This window comes from Neopsephotus bourkii, unplaced genomic scaffold, assembly GCF_033783945.1.
Source record: "Neopsephotus bourkii isolate Nb327-2 ecotype Australia unplaced genomic scaffold, CSIRO-AGI_Nbou_v1 NB_1279, whole genome shotgun sequence".
Taxonomy (NCBI): Eukaryota; Metazoa; Chordata; class Aves; order Psittaciformes; family Psittacidae; genus Neopsephotus; species Neopsephotus bourkii.
Window position 1 is genome coordinate 506,909 of NW_026901764.1, and position 21,361 is coordinate 528,269.

At 36.5% G+C, this 21,361-nt stretch overlaps 2 protein-coding genes across 2 annotated transcripts in view; one reads left to right on the forward strand and one right to left on the reverse strand.

Moving 5' to 3' along the window:
* CDC73 (cell division cycle 73) overlaps window positions 1–21,361 on the reverse strand; it is a 112,116-nt gene that overhangs the window by 44,797 nt on the left and 45,958 nt on the right. The window lies entirely within an intron of this gene.
* B3GALT2 (beta-1,3-galactosyltransferase 2) lies at window positions 163–8,622 on the forward strand. The gene is made up of 2 exons (XM_061365123.1): window positions 163–1,002; window positions 5,780–8,622. The coding sequence occupies exon 2, from the start codon at window positions 5,916–5,918 to the stop codon at window positions 7,182–7,184; it is 1,269 nt and encodes a 422-aa protein (XP_061221107.1). The 5' UTR covers window positions 163–1,002; window positions 5,780–5,915; the 3' UTR covers window positions 7,185–8,622.

The window sequence follows — 21,361 nt, forward strand, 5'->3', positions numbered from 1 at the left end:
TATATTTTTATTTTTTCTTTGGCATGAAAGCACAGATTTATACTTGAATATACAGCCAAATGGGTTAAATCAAGCTTCAGTATTTAAAGACTTATAATTCCTTTGCACTGCAGAACAGCTTTCAGAATAGGAAAACAGCACGTCTAGCATTAAAAATCCCCTAAAGAATCATAAGTTACAGTGTCAAGGAAAAGTGAAAATGATTTGAAAAAAACCTCAATCATTTATTTAATAATCATACAATTTTTATACTATTCACCTATCATTGTGCTTGAACTGAGTCGGTATCATTTATCAAATAGCAGCAAGAGCCTGTAAAGCTTTCTGGCTGCCTTTGGATTTAGTCAAAATGAATGCAAACAATCACGTGGGATTCAGCCAAGCAATGACGTTAAATTCTGCTCTGTCAGAAGACAGCATCTGTCAAAGTCCACATTTAAACTGCTGCCTGCCTGTGCAGCAGCTGAAGAACTAAGGAACGGATTTTATAGACCAGAATCCTCAGTTAAAACAGCTCAAAATCGTTTCTATTACTGCCTAGCAACAATGAAGGAAGGAATAGAGGGAAATCCTATTACTGAAGGCGACTGAAGCACTACGCCCTAGCACTCCCTGCTAATGTTACGATTAGAAATATGGATACTGAGAAGAAGAGAACACAGCACTGCATTGTCCGACAAGGGAAACACCAGATGTAAAATCTCCAGCACATTGCCCGTGAACGCCGGAGAGCCACGACAGGAACAAAAACGAAAACTACTGTCCTTTTGTTTGAAGGATGAATAAAAAGCCCCAAGACAAGGACAACACTTATGAACAAGGAAGGTAACAGCAACGGGCAGACAGATGGACAGACTGGATACTGTGAAAAGCAATCGCAGGAAACAGACTGTTGGGGGATGTGCGCATGTTCGATAGCATCTTTTTTGCTGAAGTGATGGCGTGCCAAAACTATTTTCTGTGGGTATAATCCTCTCACCATAAATGGCCTGACCAAGGAAGGTATGTCAAATCCTTGTATGTGATATTCGTTTGATTATCTGTTACCTTTTCAGCCATTGCAGATAACAATCACTCCTAATTTGCAGAGCCCTGAGATAACATGTCTCTGAACAGGGAGAAAGAATGCTAGCAGGTTTTCCTCTCCCACAGCAAAATATCACTACCCTACACTTACTAAATGCATAGCTTACGGTCTGCACAAGGCTGGTGTGGCTAGAAAGGAGGGATTAAAGGGGTAATGTAGCTACTGTAATGATTGCTTTTAACTGAGAAATTAAAAACTCAAACCCCTCCAATATAGAAAAAACAGTTAGAAATCCCTTCAAACTAGGTCAGAATTAATCCTCATCTGAAGTAATCTTAAAGCACTAGTAAAATGGCCATGATGTGATATACAGAGAGCACTCAACCATCAAAACAGACAATGCAGTCAAATTTCATTATCTTAAAAGTACCTTCAGACCTTTTTACACTTGATTTCTACACCCCCACAGCCCCCCCCCCCCAAGCAAAATGTAATCAGGCTAATACTGGCCAAGCACAAACTGGGAGCATGGAAAAGACTGGAAACGATTTAAACGATCAGCAGTGCAATCAGGCACCGCATTTTACAAATAACATCAGGCTCCCTTGACATCCCAAAAGGAAATCTTCAAACACTATACTCTCAAAATGGTGAGCACGTAACTTGTCTCTTGCCATTATTACAGTTTCTGTTTAACATGAAAACGCCAACTGTTTGACTTGGATTATAAAATTACATTCCATCTAATTGCTGTTCTTTTCTATTTATTGTTGAAAATTAAATACTTTTTCAGTGCTGGCAAACAAACAAGATGAGTATTTGCAATACAAATTCAAGATCTAAATCTATAGCAATTTAATACACCACAAAGTGCTTATCTGCAGAATCTATCAACAAGCTATAATAAATCATTAGATGTCAATATAAATGTGCTTTCTTTGCCCAAGGCAATGCTAACATGCAATAGAACAACTGCAACTGGAAATAGTTCACATATCTAAGAATGCAGCACACAACAGTCTCTAGCTTCAGATCACTTTTAAGACATTTACAAAATCAGGTCACTTTCCAGAACTTGTAAACCAAACAAAAAAAATCTCACCATAGGTAATACTACTGGAGAAGCATGCTCAGCCACTGGTGCAACTTTCTTATCTGACGTTTAAAAACTTGCACATCAAACCCTACCCCGAGTGCTGTTTTGTGCAAAAGATTAATGCAGTCTCTAAGTAAAACTCAGGCACGTTATGTGAGGCTTAATATGCAACTGCTGCTGTTTATCAAAATACTGACTCCGGCTGCCTTCTGAACTCTTCTCTCTAATTAAAGAGTTTGCCCACACAGCTAATCAAAATATGAAAATCCAGGACGTGTGAATAGGAAGTCAAATGCTTCAATCTGCAAAGCTATAATTATAGAGCAGAATTCAAAGTACCAGGAACCAAAACACCAGCAGAGCACAGACCGCGAATAAAAATTCAAGAGGCATTCAGAGTTTATATATTTGGCATTTGATAATGCATCACTGACTGCACAGTCAAGTGCCAAAAATGAAGTATAACTACTATAAATCATATCTTCAAACTGCAGAGTTGCATGCAACAACACACTTTCAGAGGACAAGGTAATTGTGTAGAGACCTTTTGCTATACTTAGGTTTTCTTATCGACTGCCAACGGTTGGTGCCTGTTCATAAGCTTGCTGTGAAATTAAATTTTAAAGATTTGGGCAAAAGCAATAATGCTTTAACCCTAAATAGTGCAAGAGAGTAATATTTTTATGGTATTATTTGATGGTGCTTTTTATATTGACAGTTATTTGCATTTTTTTAAAAACTGCATCCTAGCATGTAGTATGTTTTCAAAGGTTTCAAATAGCTGTTGATGTGTTTCAAACAGCTCATACCTGCTGTATATTTTGAAATGTTTTATATGTGAATTATTAATTAAAAAGAAAAAGTTATTTGTCTGTTTTTTTTTCAGTCAATATTTTTTATGAAACTGAGGAATAGATGTAGGTCCTTCCCCTACCCATACAATGCCTTTGTTAAGGGCAAACAGATACTGAAGATTTCCCATGAAGCTCCCACCTTGAAAAAATCAAGGAAATACATGAGACCTGACTCTAAATTTCTTATGATTCCAGCTCTGTTTCTCACTGTAAAACTTATTTTAATGTGCACAATGTGAGCATGCTTCCTTAAAAAAAACAAAAAAGACACTTCTTCAGTGTATCATGGAAAGACAGCACCTGAAATTAGTTTTCAGTTTACACAAATATTTACATAACTGTATGAAAGTAGGTGCACACCAAAACAGTGCCTCAATTAAAAATTAAACACAGATCAGTAGCATGGGGCAAATTCAGAAGTGGAACAATACAGTGTGACAAAAGTAACCTGAATTCCAGCTGCTATTCCACATTTATGAAATTCTGGATTTTATTTTTATCCTAAACTGCACATGTATGCAATGAAATGATAATTAGCCAAATATTCCTACTGCTGTCTTCCAAACTGGTAGAAAAACAACTAATTTCCTTGAGATCTAGGGTACCCTTTGAAGTGGCTTCTGTGTTTGCTTATCCAGAAATATTCTCCCCAAATGGCTGAGTGTTCATTTAAAACTCACTGCACACTGCAGAGAAACTCAAAATTATTAGTTTACAGCAAGCTTTAATTTTCTGAGCATGCAAATGCAGGTTCAAGTGGTCAAATAAACATAAGTCTTTTACATTTGGGACTTAATTTCTTTTACATAAGGATAATGACCAAGTCAAAGCAGCTTAAAAAAAGAGTAGTGTGGAATGTTAGGTTAATGCTCAAGCTACACATGTTTAACAGCTGTACACTGGAAAGTAATTTTTAGAAAGGCAGCTCAGTCTCTGGTAAGTGTCATCTGTCCCAAGAAGTTTAAAAAAGAAACAATAAAATAGTAAAAAAAAAAAAAAATCAGAAATACTTTCAGTGAGCTTAAAACCAAAATTCAGGACTGCTGTGTAACAGAACAATGACAAGGAAGAGCTTAAAAGGCAAATATTTGCTGCTTCAGAAGGAGAATTAAGGAGCAGTGTCGCCTTTAGATACGTATACATTGTCATAAACCGCCGTTAAAATCCGCACTTACTTGCTCCTCCTAGTGGAAGTTAGTATGAAAGAATTCTGATTCAGTGCAGTACTACTTTCCCCTTGCTTCCAAATCCTGTCAATGAGGCACCTTCTTCGAACACGTTACTTTGTTTATATACAAACTAACATACAGTAATTAAAATAAACCCTAGTTATACATCTTTCAGTACCCTTTTCAAATACAAATTTTCCTCTACGTGAGCCAGGCAGATTGAATGTTACATCACATACAATTTTGTACTATATTATTCAACTGCCATCTCATCTTAAATTACTTCTTTACAATGTAAAATCCTATAATTTCCCACATAACATGTCACTTATTTTTTAAATGCAGAAATTAATGCTAATATTTGTTTTAGAAGATAGCAAAGCAATTAATAAATTACACATTTTAATGAGAAATAGCATTTTCTGTGGACTCCTGTTCAACTGTCATCCTTTCTCCTACACAAAACTCTAGGGCCCAGAAATAAATTAAAGCAAATTGAAAATCACAAACAAATTGCTACTGTGCAGTGAAAGGTTCATTTACGAGATGATGTGATCAGCTTTTAATATGCAGCATCACGAAGCTGCCATATTGACTCTGCTCTTGAATATGAAAAGAAAAAGAAAATAAGAGAAAATGAAGCACATGCTACTTTGGCACTTTCTCCTACAGTTTCAGCTGCTGGTAACAATACTTGAAATATCCATACGATCCCACAAGCACGGTAGTTACATACACATTTATAGACGGACAAAATAAAACCTGAAAACGAAACCCAAACTAAAAATCATGTTCATCAGATAGTCTGCCAGAAACTTAGTGCTGTGCAATTTCATTTTCAGTTAATATGAATGTTTACCAAAGATCTCTACCTACAGTTTCATTTTAATTCAGCTGCATCTGAGCCTGGCACAACAGACAAGTGTTCCATTCAATATTTTCTTTCAATGTGCAGTAGAAGGTTAAAGGTGCCTGAAAGGTGACAGAAAATGTTATCCTGCATTACCATCTGAGGGCTGTGCAGTGAGGTTACTGGACCCTGAAAATTAATTTTGACAGGTGCATCTTCTCATTGACTTTCTGAACACAGTCAGAGCTGGTGGAAACACACCAAGTGGTGTACTGTGACTAACACAACTCTGCCATAATCAACCTTGCACCGTCTGTCCCACCACCAATACATGACCATTTTACAAAAAGGGTTTTTAAACTGTGAGCTGTACCAGCCTCTGTATGGTAAATCAATTTTAATTAATGCCAATAAACCTTCCATCTGCTATCAAGGCCTTTTCATTCAGCGCTTCTCAAACACTGTACAAGGATTTCACAGCCAGTACACATGAAGCTATTTATGTGTACTTCAAACTTCAGCTATCTTATTCCCCCCCCCCTTTATCTTTGATACCCGGGACATTTGTCAAAATTTTTACCATGAAAAAAATATCAAAAGCTAGTAAATCTACTTAAAACATAACCAAGGTTTACGTTCAGCCTAAATCAAACCTTGGTTTTATTTACATGGTCTGTTTTTTCAAAAGAGTTGAACTCAATTTTCTAGCTAGGTTCTCACTGTAATCTTTTACGAGTGTATAAAATTAAAGATCTCTGATATTTTATTTTTTAATCTTTGCAGTGTGAGCCATTTGCAGACAATTACCCACCAGGAACAAAAGAAGATGAATACCAAAGAATAGCAGTGGATTTAAACAGGATCAGAAAAGCATTTTGCTTGGCCATTGTCCCATATCCCATCACTGGATTTTTACAACATGCTTCAGTGGAGAAGACGACACTGCTGCTTTGCAAAGATGACCTGGAATACCAAAAGGTCTCTATTTCGCACCCATCTCATTGGCCTGATCTCTCTCGTATTTCTTTTTGCTATGTTTCTGTTCTTTAATCATCACGACTGGCTGCCAGGCAGGGCTGGATTCAAAGAAAACCCCATGGCTTACACTATGCGAGGATTTAGATCTATAAAAACAGAGACAAACCACAGCTCTCTAAGGAATGTGTGGAAGGATGCCATACCTCAGACGCTCAGGCCTCAAACTGTCACCAACTCCAACAACACTGATCTGTCACTACAAGGAGTAACTGGTTTGGAAAATACCCTCAGTGCAAATGGAAGTATATACAACAAGAAAGGTACTGGGCATTCAGCTTCCTACCATTTCAAATACATCATAAATGAGCCTGAGAAGTGCCAGGAGAAGACCCCTTTTCTAATATTGCTCATTGCTGCAGAGCCAGGCCAGGTGGAAGCTAGACAAGCTATTCGACAAACTTGGGGTAATGAAAGCCTCACCCCTGGCATTCAAATTGTTCGTATTTTTTTGCTGGGCTTAAGCATCAAGGTAAACGGATACCTCCAGCGTACCATACTAGAGGAAAGCAGACAGTACCACGATATCATTCAACAAGAATACTTAGACACCTACTATAATTTAACCATTAAAACTCTGATGGGAATGAATTGGGTTGCATCTTACTGTCCACATGTTCCATATGTTATGAAAACTGACAGCGATATGTTTGTCAATACTGAGTATCTAATACATAAGCTTCTGAAACCGGAACTTCCTCCAAGGCACAAGTATTTTACAGGTTATTTAATGAGAGGTTATGCACCTAATAGGAACAAGGATAGTAAGTGGTATATGCCACCTGATTTGTATCCAAGTGAACGTTATCCTGTATTCTGCTCTGGAACTGGTTATGTTTTCTCTGGAGATTTAGCAGAAAAAATCTTTAAAGTCTCCTTAAGCATTAGACGCTTACATTTAGAGGATGTATACGTGGGGATCTGTCTTGCCAAGCTGAGAATTGACCCTATGCCTCCACCCAATGAGTTTGTCTTCAATCACTGGCGAGTTTCTTACTCCAGCTGTAAATATAGCCACCTAATTACCTCCCATCAGTTCCAACCTAGTGAACTGATCAAATACTGGAACCACTTACAACAAAATAAGCACAATGCCTGCGCCAATGCAGCGAAAGAAAAAGCAGGCAGGTATCGCCATCGTAAACTGCACTAAAAGGACAACGCTCCCTCTGTCAGATGTACTCCATGTGCAATTTGTAAATACTGCTGAGCGCATGTACAGTGAAAATGGATGAGCTTAATGGGACAGCCTTTAGTCGATCCCTATCACACAGTGGACTCTAAAAATTATTTTTTTAAGTTAAAAAAGTATAGCTGTTGATAACCTAATACTATGAAACTATAACCAAAAGGTTTTCCCAGCAAAACTGAGGAAAAATGAAGATGGTATAAAAGGACCTTTGTGTTAATGTGCAATAATAAGCATGCACACTTTGGTGGTACAACTGCTGAATTATGTGCCAATAAAATATGATTGAGCATATTTTCCATACTAAAATTTTATTTAAAAAAATATGCATTCATAGCTCTCGTTCTCTTTAATGGAATGAGTTCTTGTTGTCTAGAATGGCTGTAAAATGAAAAACTTTAAGGAAATGTACAAAGGGCAGATCAGTTTTACCTTCAAATGCCACATTTAAATTATTATACACTTCTTAAATGTACAATTTACTTAACAATGTCACATTTACAATTTTGTAAGACACTACCAATGATCTCTAAAGCACTAAGAAAGTACTTCCTTAAAGTCAGTCCAGTTTTGGGGAGATTGCTTGTTTTGGACAGGAAGGAGGAATAAATAAAATCAGTGTTTAGAAAACTACCACCTTTGTACCTCGCCTTCAGAAATGTCTGTGGTGTTCAGATTCAACTCTAGATTCAACCAAATTCTCCTGAAAGAGCTGACTAAAGTTACTTAGTTCTCTAAAAGTCACAGGGTGAGCTCCTAAAACCTGGTGCCAAGTAAAATTCATCTTGGCATCCTCATGCAAATTCATTGAATCTGCTGTTCATTTCCTTGTACAACTTCAAGGTAACTCAAAAGCTGATGAGAAATGCAAAACAGAACTTCAGGTCTTTCACTGCAGTCTCAAAAATATTCCATTTTGTGGAAAGAGGTAGAAAACCAACCAAATGTCTGTTGATTTTGATCTTTCCTGCCTGCCCTGCCCTCCCCCCCAAAACAGGAAAGATCAGTCAAGTGAAAATACATCTGACAGAGAAAATTAAGGCACATGCCTTACTTCACAGATAGGGAAGACTACGGCATAATAAGATGGAGAGTTCCAGACAGCAATATGGGCAAAACAAAAATCTAGGCGATTTTAAAAACTAAAGCAACAACATGTACCGCTGAAAATAAATTGTGAGAAGTAGGTTAAATCTATTTACAGGTTTCCAGTTTTCTAACAAACAGAACTTTTAAAGGCTATTTTCCAACTGAGTTACAACAGAGTTATATCAGATTCAGGTTATCACTGTTTGTCACAGTGCCAGGGTAAGCAATACCCATCTCTTGATTTAGCAACAGATAACAGAACTGTGATTAGTTTTCTGTTTGACTGGGACTTTTTAATTGGATAAAAAACAAATATTTGATGTACTTTTATTATTTAATAAAATTGATTATATTTACGGTCTTCAGACTTCACTTTTTATGGGAAAGTTGCTCAGGAAGAAAACAATTCCTAACTTTTATAATTACTTGACTTTTCTAGTGCTCTCTAGTTCTTAAAGCTTAGTTTTTATATCATGAGATCAGAGCAGTTGTTTTGTTGAGGGTTTTTTTTTGTAATGAAAAGACAAACCATATTACTGAGCATTCCCAGCAACCCAAAAGCTGTCTGTATGCAGAAACATACACACATGAAGAGGCTGCACTGCACTGGACTAGCTCCCTGAAGAAATTCCAGGAGCTCCTATTGAAGATGTGTATGGGAATTTGCTCATCAACATTTTTGTTGGACATCATCCACCAAATTTTGTCATCCGTTGTATTTTAGGTATGATAATTATACATTTGTGCATTTCCAAGATATTGCAAATTGTAGGTGTGTCTGTTTCTGGGGAAAGTAAATGTGTGTCAAAATAGTAACACTCTGCATAAGAGATTACTCCAGCTAAACTGAAAGCGCCTCCACTCAGTTTATGTGATGACTGTTGGTGTTACTGTGAGAGCATTAGAAAAAGGCTTTGGGAGTGTTCTTTCAACACATATTTATTGTTTTCTTCACCCTCAGTCTGCCTGCTTTCTTCCAGCAAACACAGGCCACAGTTAATATCCCAGATGAAAACCACCTGGATGAAGTTAATGATATGCAAGATTTACACAATAATGCTAGAGTGAGTGACTCACTAGAGTGAGTCCTGAGAGCCAGCTACTACTTAACGGCATTCAGTTCTGAAAGATGTACAATCCCGTAAGTGGCTTCTTCCCCAAGTACTGCTGGCCAAGAACACAGCCCAGCCTCTTGGAGAGGGCTTCAACGCTGTTCTCTGCCTTCAGCACTTTCAAGCTAGACTATAATGCACTCTACTTGGATTTTACCAACTCTGGATAGTTCAAAATGCTGTATACTGGATATAGTCCAAGATGTTAATAACTAAACCTTAAACAGTTTGGCACTTGAATCATAAAGTTTGGCAGCCAAACAACCTCTCGAGTACTCCACTTTGGAGCTCATGCATGATGCCCATCTGCCCAAGCTTGGAAGAATTATGATAGGAGTTCAGTTTATCAAACCTCTTGATAGTAAAAATACTAGTGAGTAGTATAAGACATTAAAGAAAACAAACAAACAAACAAACAAACAAAACTAATGCCCTTTTAAGGGTCCAAATTTTTTTAAACATTTGTATTTATGTTTGGCCATATGTTGGAACTACTCTTATATACAAATCATTCTCAAGGCTACTTAAATCATTCATAGCCAAGTACTGTTTTCCTGCAGCTTGTTACAAAGCTTTCAGAAGTAGGAGGGACAGCTGTATGATGAAATATGCAATTACGGAATGAAAGATCTACATTACATTCTCTGAATGTTTTTACTGTTTTCTATCTTGTGTTTGAGCTATTTGCTCACTCTAGTAGAATACAAAAACTGTTCAAGTTAAAAATAGTGCAATCATTATTTATTATATTCATTTTTTGTTGGAAATAAGATACAAGCTTGTATCTAAAAACCCAACACACCTGCAAATCAGTTAAAAAAAAAAAAAAGGTATAGAAGTCTGTATTATATTTGCTTTAAATATTTTTACTTCTCTGTGTCTTCTTCAGATTCAAAACAAATTTAAAAAGCCATACTGACTCACAACTTGCTACAGAAAAAAAAATACAGTGTCATTGGTACCATTATTATGGCAAAGAAAAAAGATCTTAGAAAAGTAAGCATGGTAAGAAAAATGAGAAACGGGAATTCCTGTTGTCCTATTTATTTAACTTTCAACTAAAATAAAGACACATTGATACTGGATGACGAAAATGAAGTCCCACAAAAAAAAAAAAAAAATTGTTGTTCACCAACAGAAGAATTGTTCCTTTCACATCTCCAGTTATATCAGTGACTTGGGTTATTTGCAGATTGTATCAGTGGACTTGAGCATGGAAAATGCACAGCTAAAGGTTTTGGAGTAATAGAACTGATCCTATTTCCAGCCACAGACAGATTTTTCAATGGGTAAAGTTCACGATCTGTTCTACTCTGAAAAAAATAACAGCTAAAGCTATTTCTAAGCCTCAGGGGTTGGTCTGAGGGAAAATTCAGTGTCCATTAAGTTCTTCACTTAAATGTTATAAATTATTTTTATGTCCCATACATTTAAAATTGTATGATGGCAGTGATCTAGACGAGATGAGACAGACTGGATTTCATGTTACCCTTACTAGAACAGTACTTCGTTTTTCTTTGCAATGTAGTAATATCAAATATGTCAGTCCATATTTACAAAATATTTTCAGAACAGATTAACTTGTTAAGCATGCATTAACTGTCTCAGATTCCATGGTAAATCAGGCACTGGAGGGAAGGGAAGCACCTAGACACCATCATTTTATTCTGCCCTCCCCTCCCCCCCCATCCCTATTAACTTTACTGAAACACATTAATACAATTCCCAATCATACTTCAATCTAAAATATCCACATAATCCCACAGTGAAAAAACCCTTCTCTCTTTGAATGAATACTCATTGCAATGCATGAAAACTTCTTAGAAGGAGATGAAAGAGAGAGGGAAGATTCTAATATAGAAGCTACTGCTTCTTTCATTTGTGCTATTAGCAAGAATAGGCTTGTAACTAATTAGCAAAGCCATCAGTAGTTGTTCATATATTTTGCCAATTTCTAACCCCATTTCTCAATACCTATTTTATGCTGTCAAATAACACAAATAAATAAATATTGGACAATTACTTAATTACACTATGATAACTGCACTTAGCAAATTTTAAGAGCATTACTGCCATTTTAATTTCAGCTTGTTCTTCCAAAACAGCATGCAATTTGAGAGGCAAGCAGTCTCACCCTTTCTGACCACAACAACTTCAGACTACATAACAGACACAGCACTTGCTGTATTACTGCAAACTGTATCTCTAGCTCATCCCGTCCTGCCTCCCTTCTCCAGCTCTGCTTTTCAACACTTAGCCACTCTGCGAGGGGAGCATGGGGGAAAGGGAGAGGCAGGGAAGCTGCGCCACCAACTATGCAGTGCTGTACTGTGAAAATGTAGGTCAGAGGAGAGAACATTGTTTTTGCTTTGTACCCAAGGCTTTCTGGGGCGGGTGGCTGGGGGAGGGCTGTGGAGAACAACTTCTTACAGCAGGTCAGTTAACAAAGCTCTGTCATTTCAGAAAACAGAAGAATGGAACTGAAAACAAAGCAGCTGATCAACACCGCACAGGTTAAAAAAGTAAAGTAACATAGGGCAGGCTCATTGACAAGGGAAAGCATTCAAAGTGAGACCAAATTAGAAAGCAGCATCTCAATTTCCAGTGGTAAGTGTTCACCCTTTTCCCCTTTTGGAGAAAATAAATTCTTCGAACAAAAGTTTCAGTTTGTGATTGCAGTGCATTGCTTTTCACTATGGCCTGAACCAAAGTAATTACAAGACATGATGACATGAATAGCAGGTCAGTAACTCCAGAGTATTTAACATATAGGACTATAAGCATACTGTCAAACCAAAACCAAAAGCAAACTATATTGCTTGTATCTAGGAAAAAAAATCACTGCATTTTTGAATAAGTAGTTAATTCCAGTCTTGATTTGTCCCTGGTTAACTCAAAAGAAATCTAGTCTGGCGCAATATGGTACCTTCCTTTTACAGTTAAACGACTGCTAAGGAACGGGATATGGATGAAAACTACCACTTTGCTATTCTGATATTACCATGGCAACAGTTACAAGAGCTCTCCTAAGCATTTAAATCTGACAGTTTTCATGATAACACTAACTGGATGATAGTAATGATGCATTTTCGTTCATGAGCTAACTGCTGTATAACTCAAACCAGAGGGTACAAAACATTCCTGTCGCTTTTCTGAAGACTATGCTTGTGGTCAGAATGTTCTGACCAAGACAGTAACCTTGAATTACTCCTCTGAAAGTAAAAAAAGTCCCTCTGGCATAGGGAGCATTCATGGCTTACAGCTTTATATACTCTCAGAGGTCTCCATCTGAATGCTTAAGTTGTGTACAGTTGGTGTACAGGATGGACAAGTCAAGACTGCTAAAATCTTTGATGGCATCTTTTTCAAAGGGCTTTCTTTTGCCTGGGAAGGCTTAAGAGTAGAATATGCTTTCTGAAGAGTGAACTGAATTGCTATCTTCCAGGTATCATTTGTCCAAGAGAGGTAGAGGTGGGGGAACCCAGTGTTTTTCTACCATCTTTATCAGTATGTAACCAATACACACTTTTTAAAATAAGAAAATACTGCAAGCTGCTTCACCTCACTGAAGGCCAAAGTGTATTGAAGTATATACAAGTATGCCTCTGAGGACAAGTGTATCAGAACAAGTGGATTCATTTCCTTTTAACCCATTTAGCTTTATATAATATTAATTCACATCTCAACTGTTTAACATGAATATTTGGTGAACCACTCACTCTGATCTCCCAGATGCTCAGTATGGGCATAATGGAGAAGTCTTCTTTTCTTTACCTCATCAGAAAGCAAAGCATGTGAAGCATATTTCTCATCCTAACATTTTAAGGATACCAGCTTTGATATTGTCTTGCAATTAAATCAACTGAAAAAAGATGAAAAACTCAGAACAGTGTGAAACCCTTAAAGGTTTAAAATTCACGAAGATGACAAAACTTGGACTAGAAGAAATAGCCATGCTTGCAAGGATCTAAGAGATTAATCTTTCCAACATGAAAAAGTCCCTAAAAAGTTAAATATTCCAAGTTCTTTCCCTGTTAACACTTTTTGAAGTTCTGGATTAAAAAAAACTCATCCATGACATCATCAAAAGACCAAATACCTCTGCTCTTGAAAACCACAAACCCACCACATCTTTTTTGTGTGGAAAGGCCAAGCGTTCCCATGTCTAAGTAAACTCAAAGTTTAAAAACAAGAAAAAACAACTGCCACAAGAAATCCTTTGTTAACAGACTACCAAACAAGTCACCAAGAAAAACAAAACTCTTGTTCACTGCCTTTACTGAAAATTTAACATATCCTGCATTTCAGCAAGATGAGGTCTCAGAACTGTTTTGAGACTAAGAGACAGATCATAGAATCATAGAATAGTTAGGGTTGGAAAGGACCTTAAGATCATCAAGTTCCAAACCCACCTCACACTAAACGATCTCACCCAAGGCTCTGTCCAACCTGGCCTTGAACACTGCCAGGGATGAAGCATTCACAACCTCCCTGGGCAACCCATTCCAGTGCCTCACCACCCTAACAGGAAAGAATTTCCTCCTTATTATCCAATCTAAACTTCCCCTGTTTAAGTTTTAACCCATTACCCCTTGTCCTATCACTACAGTCCCTAATGAAGAGTCCCTCCCCAGCATCCCTATAGGCCCCCTTCAGATACTGGAAGGCTGTTATGAGGTCTCCACATAGCCTTCTCTTCTCCAGGCTGAACAGCAACAACTTTCTCAGCCTGTCTTCATACGGGATCCTAAGCTTCACTCACAATTCTTGTGTCATAGTATGTAAAAATATTACAGTATACCATAATTTAAACCTATTGTGCCATGACATATAGGTCGATGCAAGATGATAAAACAAAAATCCAATACTGGAAAACACTACCTCTGGATTACTCAAAAATTTACGACTGCCACTTAATGCAAATGCAAGGCTTTTTACAGGCATTCCTCTAAAGTCCACCTAGGCATTGAATTTTGTAGACAAAAAAAATTTAATGCAATTAATTTCTGAATCAAGAGAACAACCCATTTCCCATTTTATAATGTCTGAATATTTTAAAGTATTACTATATCATTGATGTTTTTTTAATGTAGAAACAAGTAACAACATTTTTATGTCCCCATAGTTTAAAGAAACAAGATTACAATTCAGAGGTACTCTTAATGTTACTTAAAACTCCAAAATAAAAGTATCATACATACCTAAGGGGACAGCAAACACATCTATTCTTTAAAAAGCTAATTACAAAGCTTATGCTGTAAGCATACTGAGGCATACCAAAGGAAAAAAAACAAAAACAAACAACAAAACAAGGGAAAAGCCAAAAAACCAAAACCACACACCTAAACCAAACCAAAAAAATAAGAATCCCCCCCACACCCAAAACCCCCAACACAACTCCCCCCCAAACAAACAAAACAAAAATCCCCATAAAACCAAACAACAAAATAAAATTCCCAAACAAGGAAAAACCAATAAACCCACAGAAACCACAGTGTGCCTACATAAACGTATCTTCCACAGAAGTGTTTCCAATAATGCTGCCATCAATGTAATGAGAAAATTCAGTCTTTCAAATCTGAAGCAATTTTTAAAAGTTGATGCTGCCAATTACTTCTATCATTTCACCAGATTTGAGATGGGTTACCTATGTTGGGAATTATAAAGAAGAATGATAGTAACTTTTTTTTTACTTTACAAAAAAATAAAAAAGGCATAATTCATTCATATTTAAAAGTCAGTTACTACTTCATACTATCAGCTGTGAATTTTCACTTTCTTACAAGTAGGCAAGTTTGCTTGCTACATCCAGCAAAGGTATGATTATCTTTCTGATCAAAATTCAGTTGAGAAATGGATGCTGCAAACAAGATACCCAACTTACATCAGTTATTAAAGGAGTGACAGCCTTTTGCCAATCATCTAGGGACTTTGCACCTGAGTAAAATATAATCTACCATTTTCGTTTACAGAATGCACTGTGTCCCTCAAAAATTTTTGAACTTTTCCCCTTCCACGATTTCCGTATTTTCTACTAGTAGAAGTCTGAATGAGTTACTTTCCAAATTTCATGCCAGCAGAGGAGAATGGAAAAGCCGGAATAAAGTACACAACTACATTTCTTCCCTACCCATCCTCCCAGTAATCAGAAAAACTTTACACACATGAACATCCGACTTTTTCTAATACTTTCTGCACACATTCCATAAATTGAGTCTTTTTGAGGCATAAGACTCCTTATGACCAGTAAATATTAATATTTTAGCTCTTCCAGTTCCACAAGAGAAAAATATTTATGCGTCTTGCACTGAAAACTTTTAGGGAAAAAAAAAAAAAAGTATGTGGAATAAAGGGCATTTTCCCTCCCATTTCTCATCACAATATTTTCTTGGACTTCTGAATATTAGCACTTTAAATACTAATACTTGGATTCATAATATCCTGATTTACAATGAATCCTAGAATATTCATGATAAAATTGAACACCATAAGCATTGTCTATTTTTTTTTCTCACCACCTATGTAGAACTGAATAGCAGGAAGCATTACATGCTATCATATTCTAGCTAGGATACAGCAAAGCACTTCTGCATCTGTTTAAAGTGCTGAAAAGAAATATTCAGTGTATACAGTCATTTCAGCAGATACAGCTATGATCCAGTTTACTGTTAAGAGAAATTGCAGACTTGTACAGTGCTCGTGCTCTGACAGGATGGACTGATTCAACCATGCCAGAAGGTTGAGTAGCTGCCCTTCGCATTGTTTATCATACCCAGATGTAAAATGCAAGGTGCTGGATAATACCTATTTTTATCTGTGACACTTCAAGACTCTTGGGCAAAACTGGCTTTACAGATTTGCTGAACACATTCTACACTGGCTTTGTCAGTTACTTGAAGTGGAAAATGATCACGAAGAGATGCATTACCATAGGGAGAGAAAAAAAAAAAAAAAAAGGACTGCCTCCTACTTCAGCCAACGAAAAAATTTGGCATTCCATTGATTTCAGTGGCCAATACAGACAGAAGAATGTGTTCATAGGTTGTCCCTGACCTTTGGGAAGTCAAAAAAATGGAATCCATTTTATAACAGCCAGTAACTCTTTCTTTTCCTGCTGTCCTACTTCCCTTCGACAACTACTCCTTCACAGCTAAACTTTTCTCAAGTTATGAAAAAGATATGTAGTAATCCACTAGAAGCGAATCTCTTCAAGATGCAATATGAAGCACTAAGCATTTTTCTAGACAAACCCCGTAATCTCCGTCCCCATCCAAACACTTCAAGAACATGCTAATAAAGAAACATTCTCTCTCAGAGGAATTTCTAAGTGGTCTTGTTTTAAACAAGTGAATATTAACTCCTTAAAAACTCCTTTTTTAAGACCCCATTCAGAAGAGATGATACAAACCCATTTGTTTCAGCGAAGTCCCAAACTACAGTTTCTCTATTTCCCATACATTTTCAAAGTTTACTAGTAAGCCTGAGTCCTTTAGATGTCATCAGAGCATTGGTCATATACTGCAGATCAAGTCTTGGCTTAAGTGGTATCTGATGATACTAGACCGAACTAAATTGACTTTTTTCCATGGTTTGCCAATGTACCAATATAGATTATAAAAACACCCCACAACAGTAAGGATAATTGTTGATTAAAACCTTTTATTTCACATACTCTCTCCCTAAACAGTTGATAAAATTTATCCAACAATTCTCAAAAGTATTATCCAAATTTCCCCATTTACTGAGAAAATATAAGGATAGAGCACTAATACACCTACGCAGATTCAACTATAGGAGATGTTATTCTGAGACCAAAACATCCTCTATACATGCAGTATGGGAGTAGAAATTATCAATAAATTTACTGTGCTGCTGCTAACTACATTAAATGAGTATATAAACTAGAAATACTTTGTAACTACTGTACACAATTCTAAACTTTAAAAATTGAGACACTGTTACACAGTATATCTCTTTCTATTAAACAGAACAATACAAGATGCAAAACCAAGGGAAGCCAGATTCCCAGGGCAATATGTAGGCAGGACAAGCACCACCGAAATTTATAAGAGGAAATATTCTACCCATAGCAGCTTATGTAAGTAAATTAGAGGACAAATTTTAAGTGGTAGGCTTCAACTGACTAGTTTCAGTACTGGAAATGTTTTTCCTTGTATAATGATAATTGAAGTAAAGTGTGAAAGGAAAGACTATGCCCTAAAATAGTAATTCTATTAAACATTCACAGCAATTTTATTTCCTGTTCCTTTCTTACCTTAAAGACCCCAAACACACTATATAAAACTTAAAGCAACACCAACTACTCTTGGGTTTGCTGACTGGAATAAAACCAGAAGTCGAAAAGACCTCTGCAACTTTTTTTTTTTTTTTTTAATACATGCACAGAAAAACTGCATTATGAAAATTGTCAAAGGTACTGAATTTACATGAAATCCAAAAGATCTCAAACTTTGCATGCTGGAAAATGCAGTCTTTATAGGCTAATTAATAAATACCATCACAATTCCATATGACGCAGCCATTACTACCTGAACTGAAGAGCAATAATTTTATCTGTAGCTGTGACTTAGATCAAATCTGTAATCATATGTGAGCTAGTACTGAACATGCACCCAACTCTTAGAAATGGGACCACAGCAACAAGAGAAGCATGAAATGCCTATGATGATCCAGCCAAACATAACAGGCTAACCAATGACCGAAAGGTGGATACAGATTCAAGTAAAGGTGAGAAGTCAAGGCATATTAATTTAAATGCATTAAATCTCCACATTAATTTTCTAATGCAAGAGTAAATTGGTTTACAGTGGGTAAAGGCCAAATTAAACTACAGCTAACTAAACTAATTTTATTCCTGAACACATCACCAGCCAATGGTGATTTAATGCATTATAACTTATGAATGTTGATGTTATACACTTTGGTAATTTGCTTTAATTTGCTTGAGTGCCTTGATCTAGATATAGCCTTAAGGAACACTTGTATATTGCCATATTAGATTGCATCATTCTTTGTATTATGGGGAAAATGTAATTTCTGAATGGTAAAATTATAAAACACTTGCTTTAACAGGAGAATTGAGACAATTGTTGAAGACTCTTAAGGTCCTAATTGACTCCTAGCCACGCTCAGGTGGTAATACCAGCACCTCGGAAAGACTGAGGTGTTTAATCACAGATGAAAAATAACTTAAAATTTTAACCCTTAAAACCAAATCCTGTACTGGGGAGCTCAGCAGCTACAAGAAAGGGAGGGAGGAACTTCCAGAAGATCAAGTCCCTCAAGGACATTGACTAACTTAGAAGAAACTCACATTTCAGAATTAGGCAAGCGGGGGGGGGGGGGGTGGGGGGTGTCCCCTCAAAACCATGCACAGGTATTGTTAGATTAACATTTGCTGAGTGCAAAGACAGTTTGAGAAGCTTGTCTATTTGTCACAAAAATCCCTAACCAAGACAGGAATTCAGGAAGATCTGATGCTGAAAAAGGCAGATAACTTGTGAACCTAAACTATTAAACAGCCCCCAGGTCAGCAGCCGGCTGGAGACTATGACAACTGGACAACAGGCTACAGTGATAAAGAATTAGTTTATATCACAGTGTGAATGCCTCTGAAAATTGCTAGAAAGAATACAGGGTCTCTACCAGGAAGGAGCCTCTCCTACAGCCTCTTAGTAATAAGGAGTAAGCATGACATCAGACAGAGCTTTATCAGTGGCAAGTATTAAAATATTAATCAAAAGAACTGAAAACTAAGTGAACCAAGATTTAGACAAGCTTATAGCTTTCCACGTAGAAAAGTTCTAGTTAAATAGTTTACAGTGAAAACCAAAGAATTAAAAAGTGAAAGACAACTTACAGAAATACCTATATTTACACTTAAGTATAACAAATACACTACATATTACTGTTAGAGTGAACAGGCTATTAATAAATAAAACCAGAGTACATCTTTTTGCTCCACCAAGATGTCACAAGGCACAATGACTGAGAGCCCTCCCATCCCCACTAAAAAAAAAAAACCCAAAATAAACCACACCCCAAATTGTATTTAGGAAAGGCACAAATGCCTTCACTGCAATTTAACTAGAAGCAAAACATTCCCTCCTGCCATCATTTTCAGACTTGCCAGAGAACCTTATTCTACTTTCTTCACCCCTGAGAACAGAGAACATCTGCCCAGCCCATCAGGTTTTAATCATCTTATGGACAGAATTAATTTAGTTTTCTTCTGGGGAATCTGGTAACAAAAGGAAGCTGGCCAAGCCCACTAAGCGAAAGCAAGTCTTTTGTTTAAAAAACAAGGGAAAAGGGGAAAAAAAAATCAGATTTCTTAAAGCTGTGAATGTTCTTCAGTTATGCCACATTTATGAAGTATCAATATATATCTATGCATTTTAACATAGTTCAAATATGGCTTCACTAAAGAAACATCCCTTTACTGAACACAAGGCAGAATCCCCTAAAGGTCTGCCAAATATTAAATGACAGGTTTATCAATCATCTTCATTCCACTTACAAGAAACACCAGAAAAATTACATTATTTTCTTAAAGGTAGGATTCTTATTCATAACACAGAATTTTCATAAATACTAGTATACTAGCAACTAGTGGTTAAATGTAATGTATTTCTGATTGGAGGATGCTGAGTATTTACTTCCTTTTATGTTCTTTTCCTCTCAGCTCCATATAAAGGGATGATAAAATAATACTTGAAAATACATCCTGCTTATTGTAAATTTTCATCTATAAAATATTCCCTGTATATGGATTTCTGTTACAGCATTCATTGGTTAAATATTTAATACCTGCATTCACGTTTGGAAGAATTACAGTTCACACTGCTTAATAAACAAGCCAAGCACAGGCAGTTTTTCAGGAAGGAAAATAAAAGGACAATAAAAGGACATTAAGAGTCTTGCTGAGAACTGCCAGGGGAAGGAATACAAGAAATATATTGAGTATGTGGTTTTGTTGTACCGTACAATAAGACGCATAGGAAAGTGACCCTTATGAAATATTTAGCTTGCCAAATACAGGCTAGCTAACTGCCTGATTAGGCTATTCTTACATTAGCTTGAGTGGCACCTCTAATAAACAACTAAATACAATTTTCCAAATATTTCAGGTATGAACAATGAGGTTGATTCAGATGTTCAAAATTCACACCAGAAATCTAAGCCTACTATAAAACTACCTTGAAAACCAGATGTAGCATTACACAAGGCATTCCATGAGACTCTTTAGATTTTAATTTCAAAGACTGCACTATTTAGTATTCTAATATGTATTTTACTACTTTAATCTGCATTTCACCTGCTGTTCATGTCCAGATATTTTTGGAAGCTTTTTCATGACACTATTTTCCAGACCTAATTATACATGTGAAACCTACTATAAAATCAGGTTAAGCACAGTATGTCACCCTAAAACAGAATAGATTTTATAGACCAATATCAGGTAGCTATACACATTGTGTTATATTTTATATATTTTTAGTTACGAAATATTTGACTTAAGGCTTTATAAAGTCCTCTCCATCCAGAAGTCTTCTGTTTTACTTAGTAACCACAATAAAACAGAATCAGGCAGTTATCTTCTTTAATGACAACCAGATTCCATTTTAATTTCAGTAACACTGCAATCTGTTTGCCTGATTTACATCAGCTGCTCCGAAGAGAACTAGCACGTAGGACTGATGAATACTGCTGCATGACACACACCGAAGTCTCCTTATTCCAAAGTAAAAGGAGGGGGGTGTGTGTGCATGTGTCCCTGCCCAGGAAATGGCTCTGTTAACAGCCTACTTTAGTAACATTCACTCCCTTCTTCCACCATATGTTTTGAACTGACTTTCCAATTTCAATTAAACCTGTAGAAAAGTTATTGCCTTTGTCAATTTTTATGAAAACTGCTGT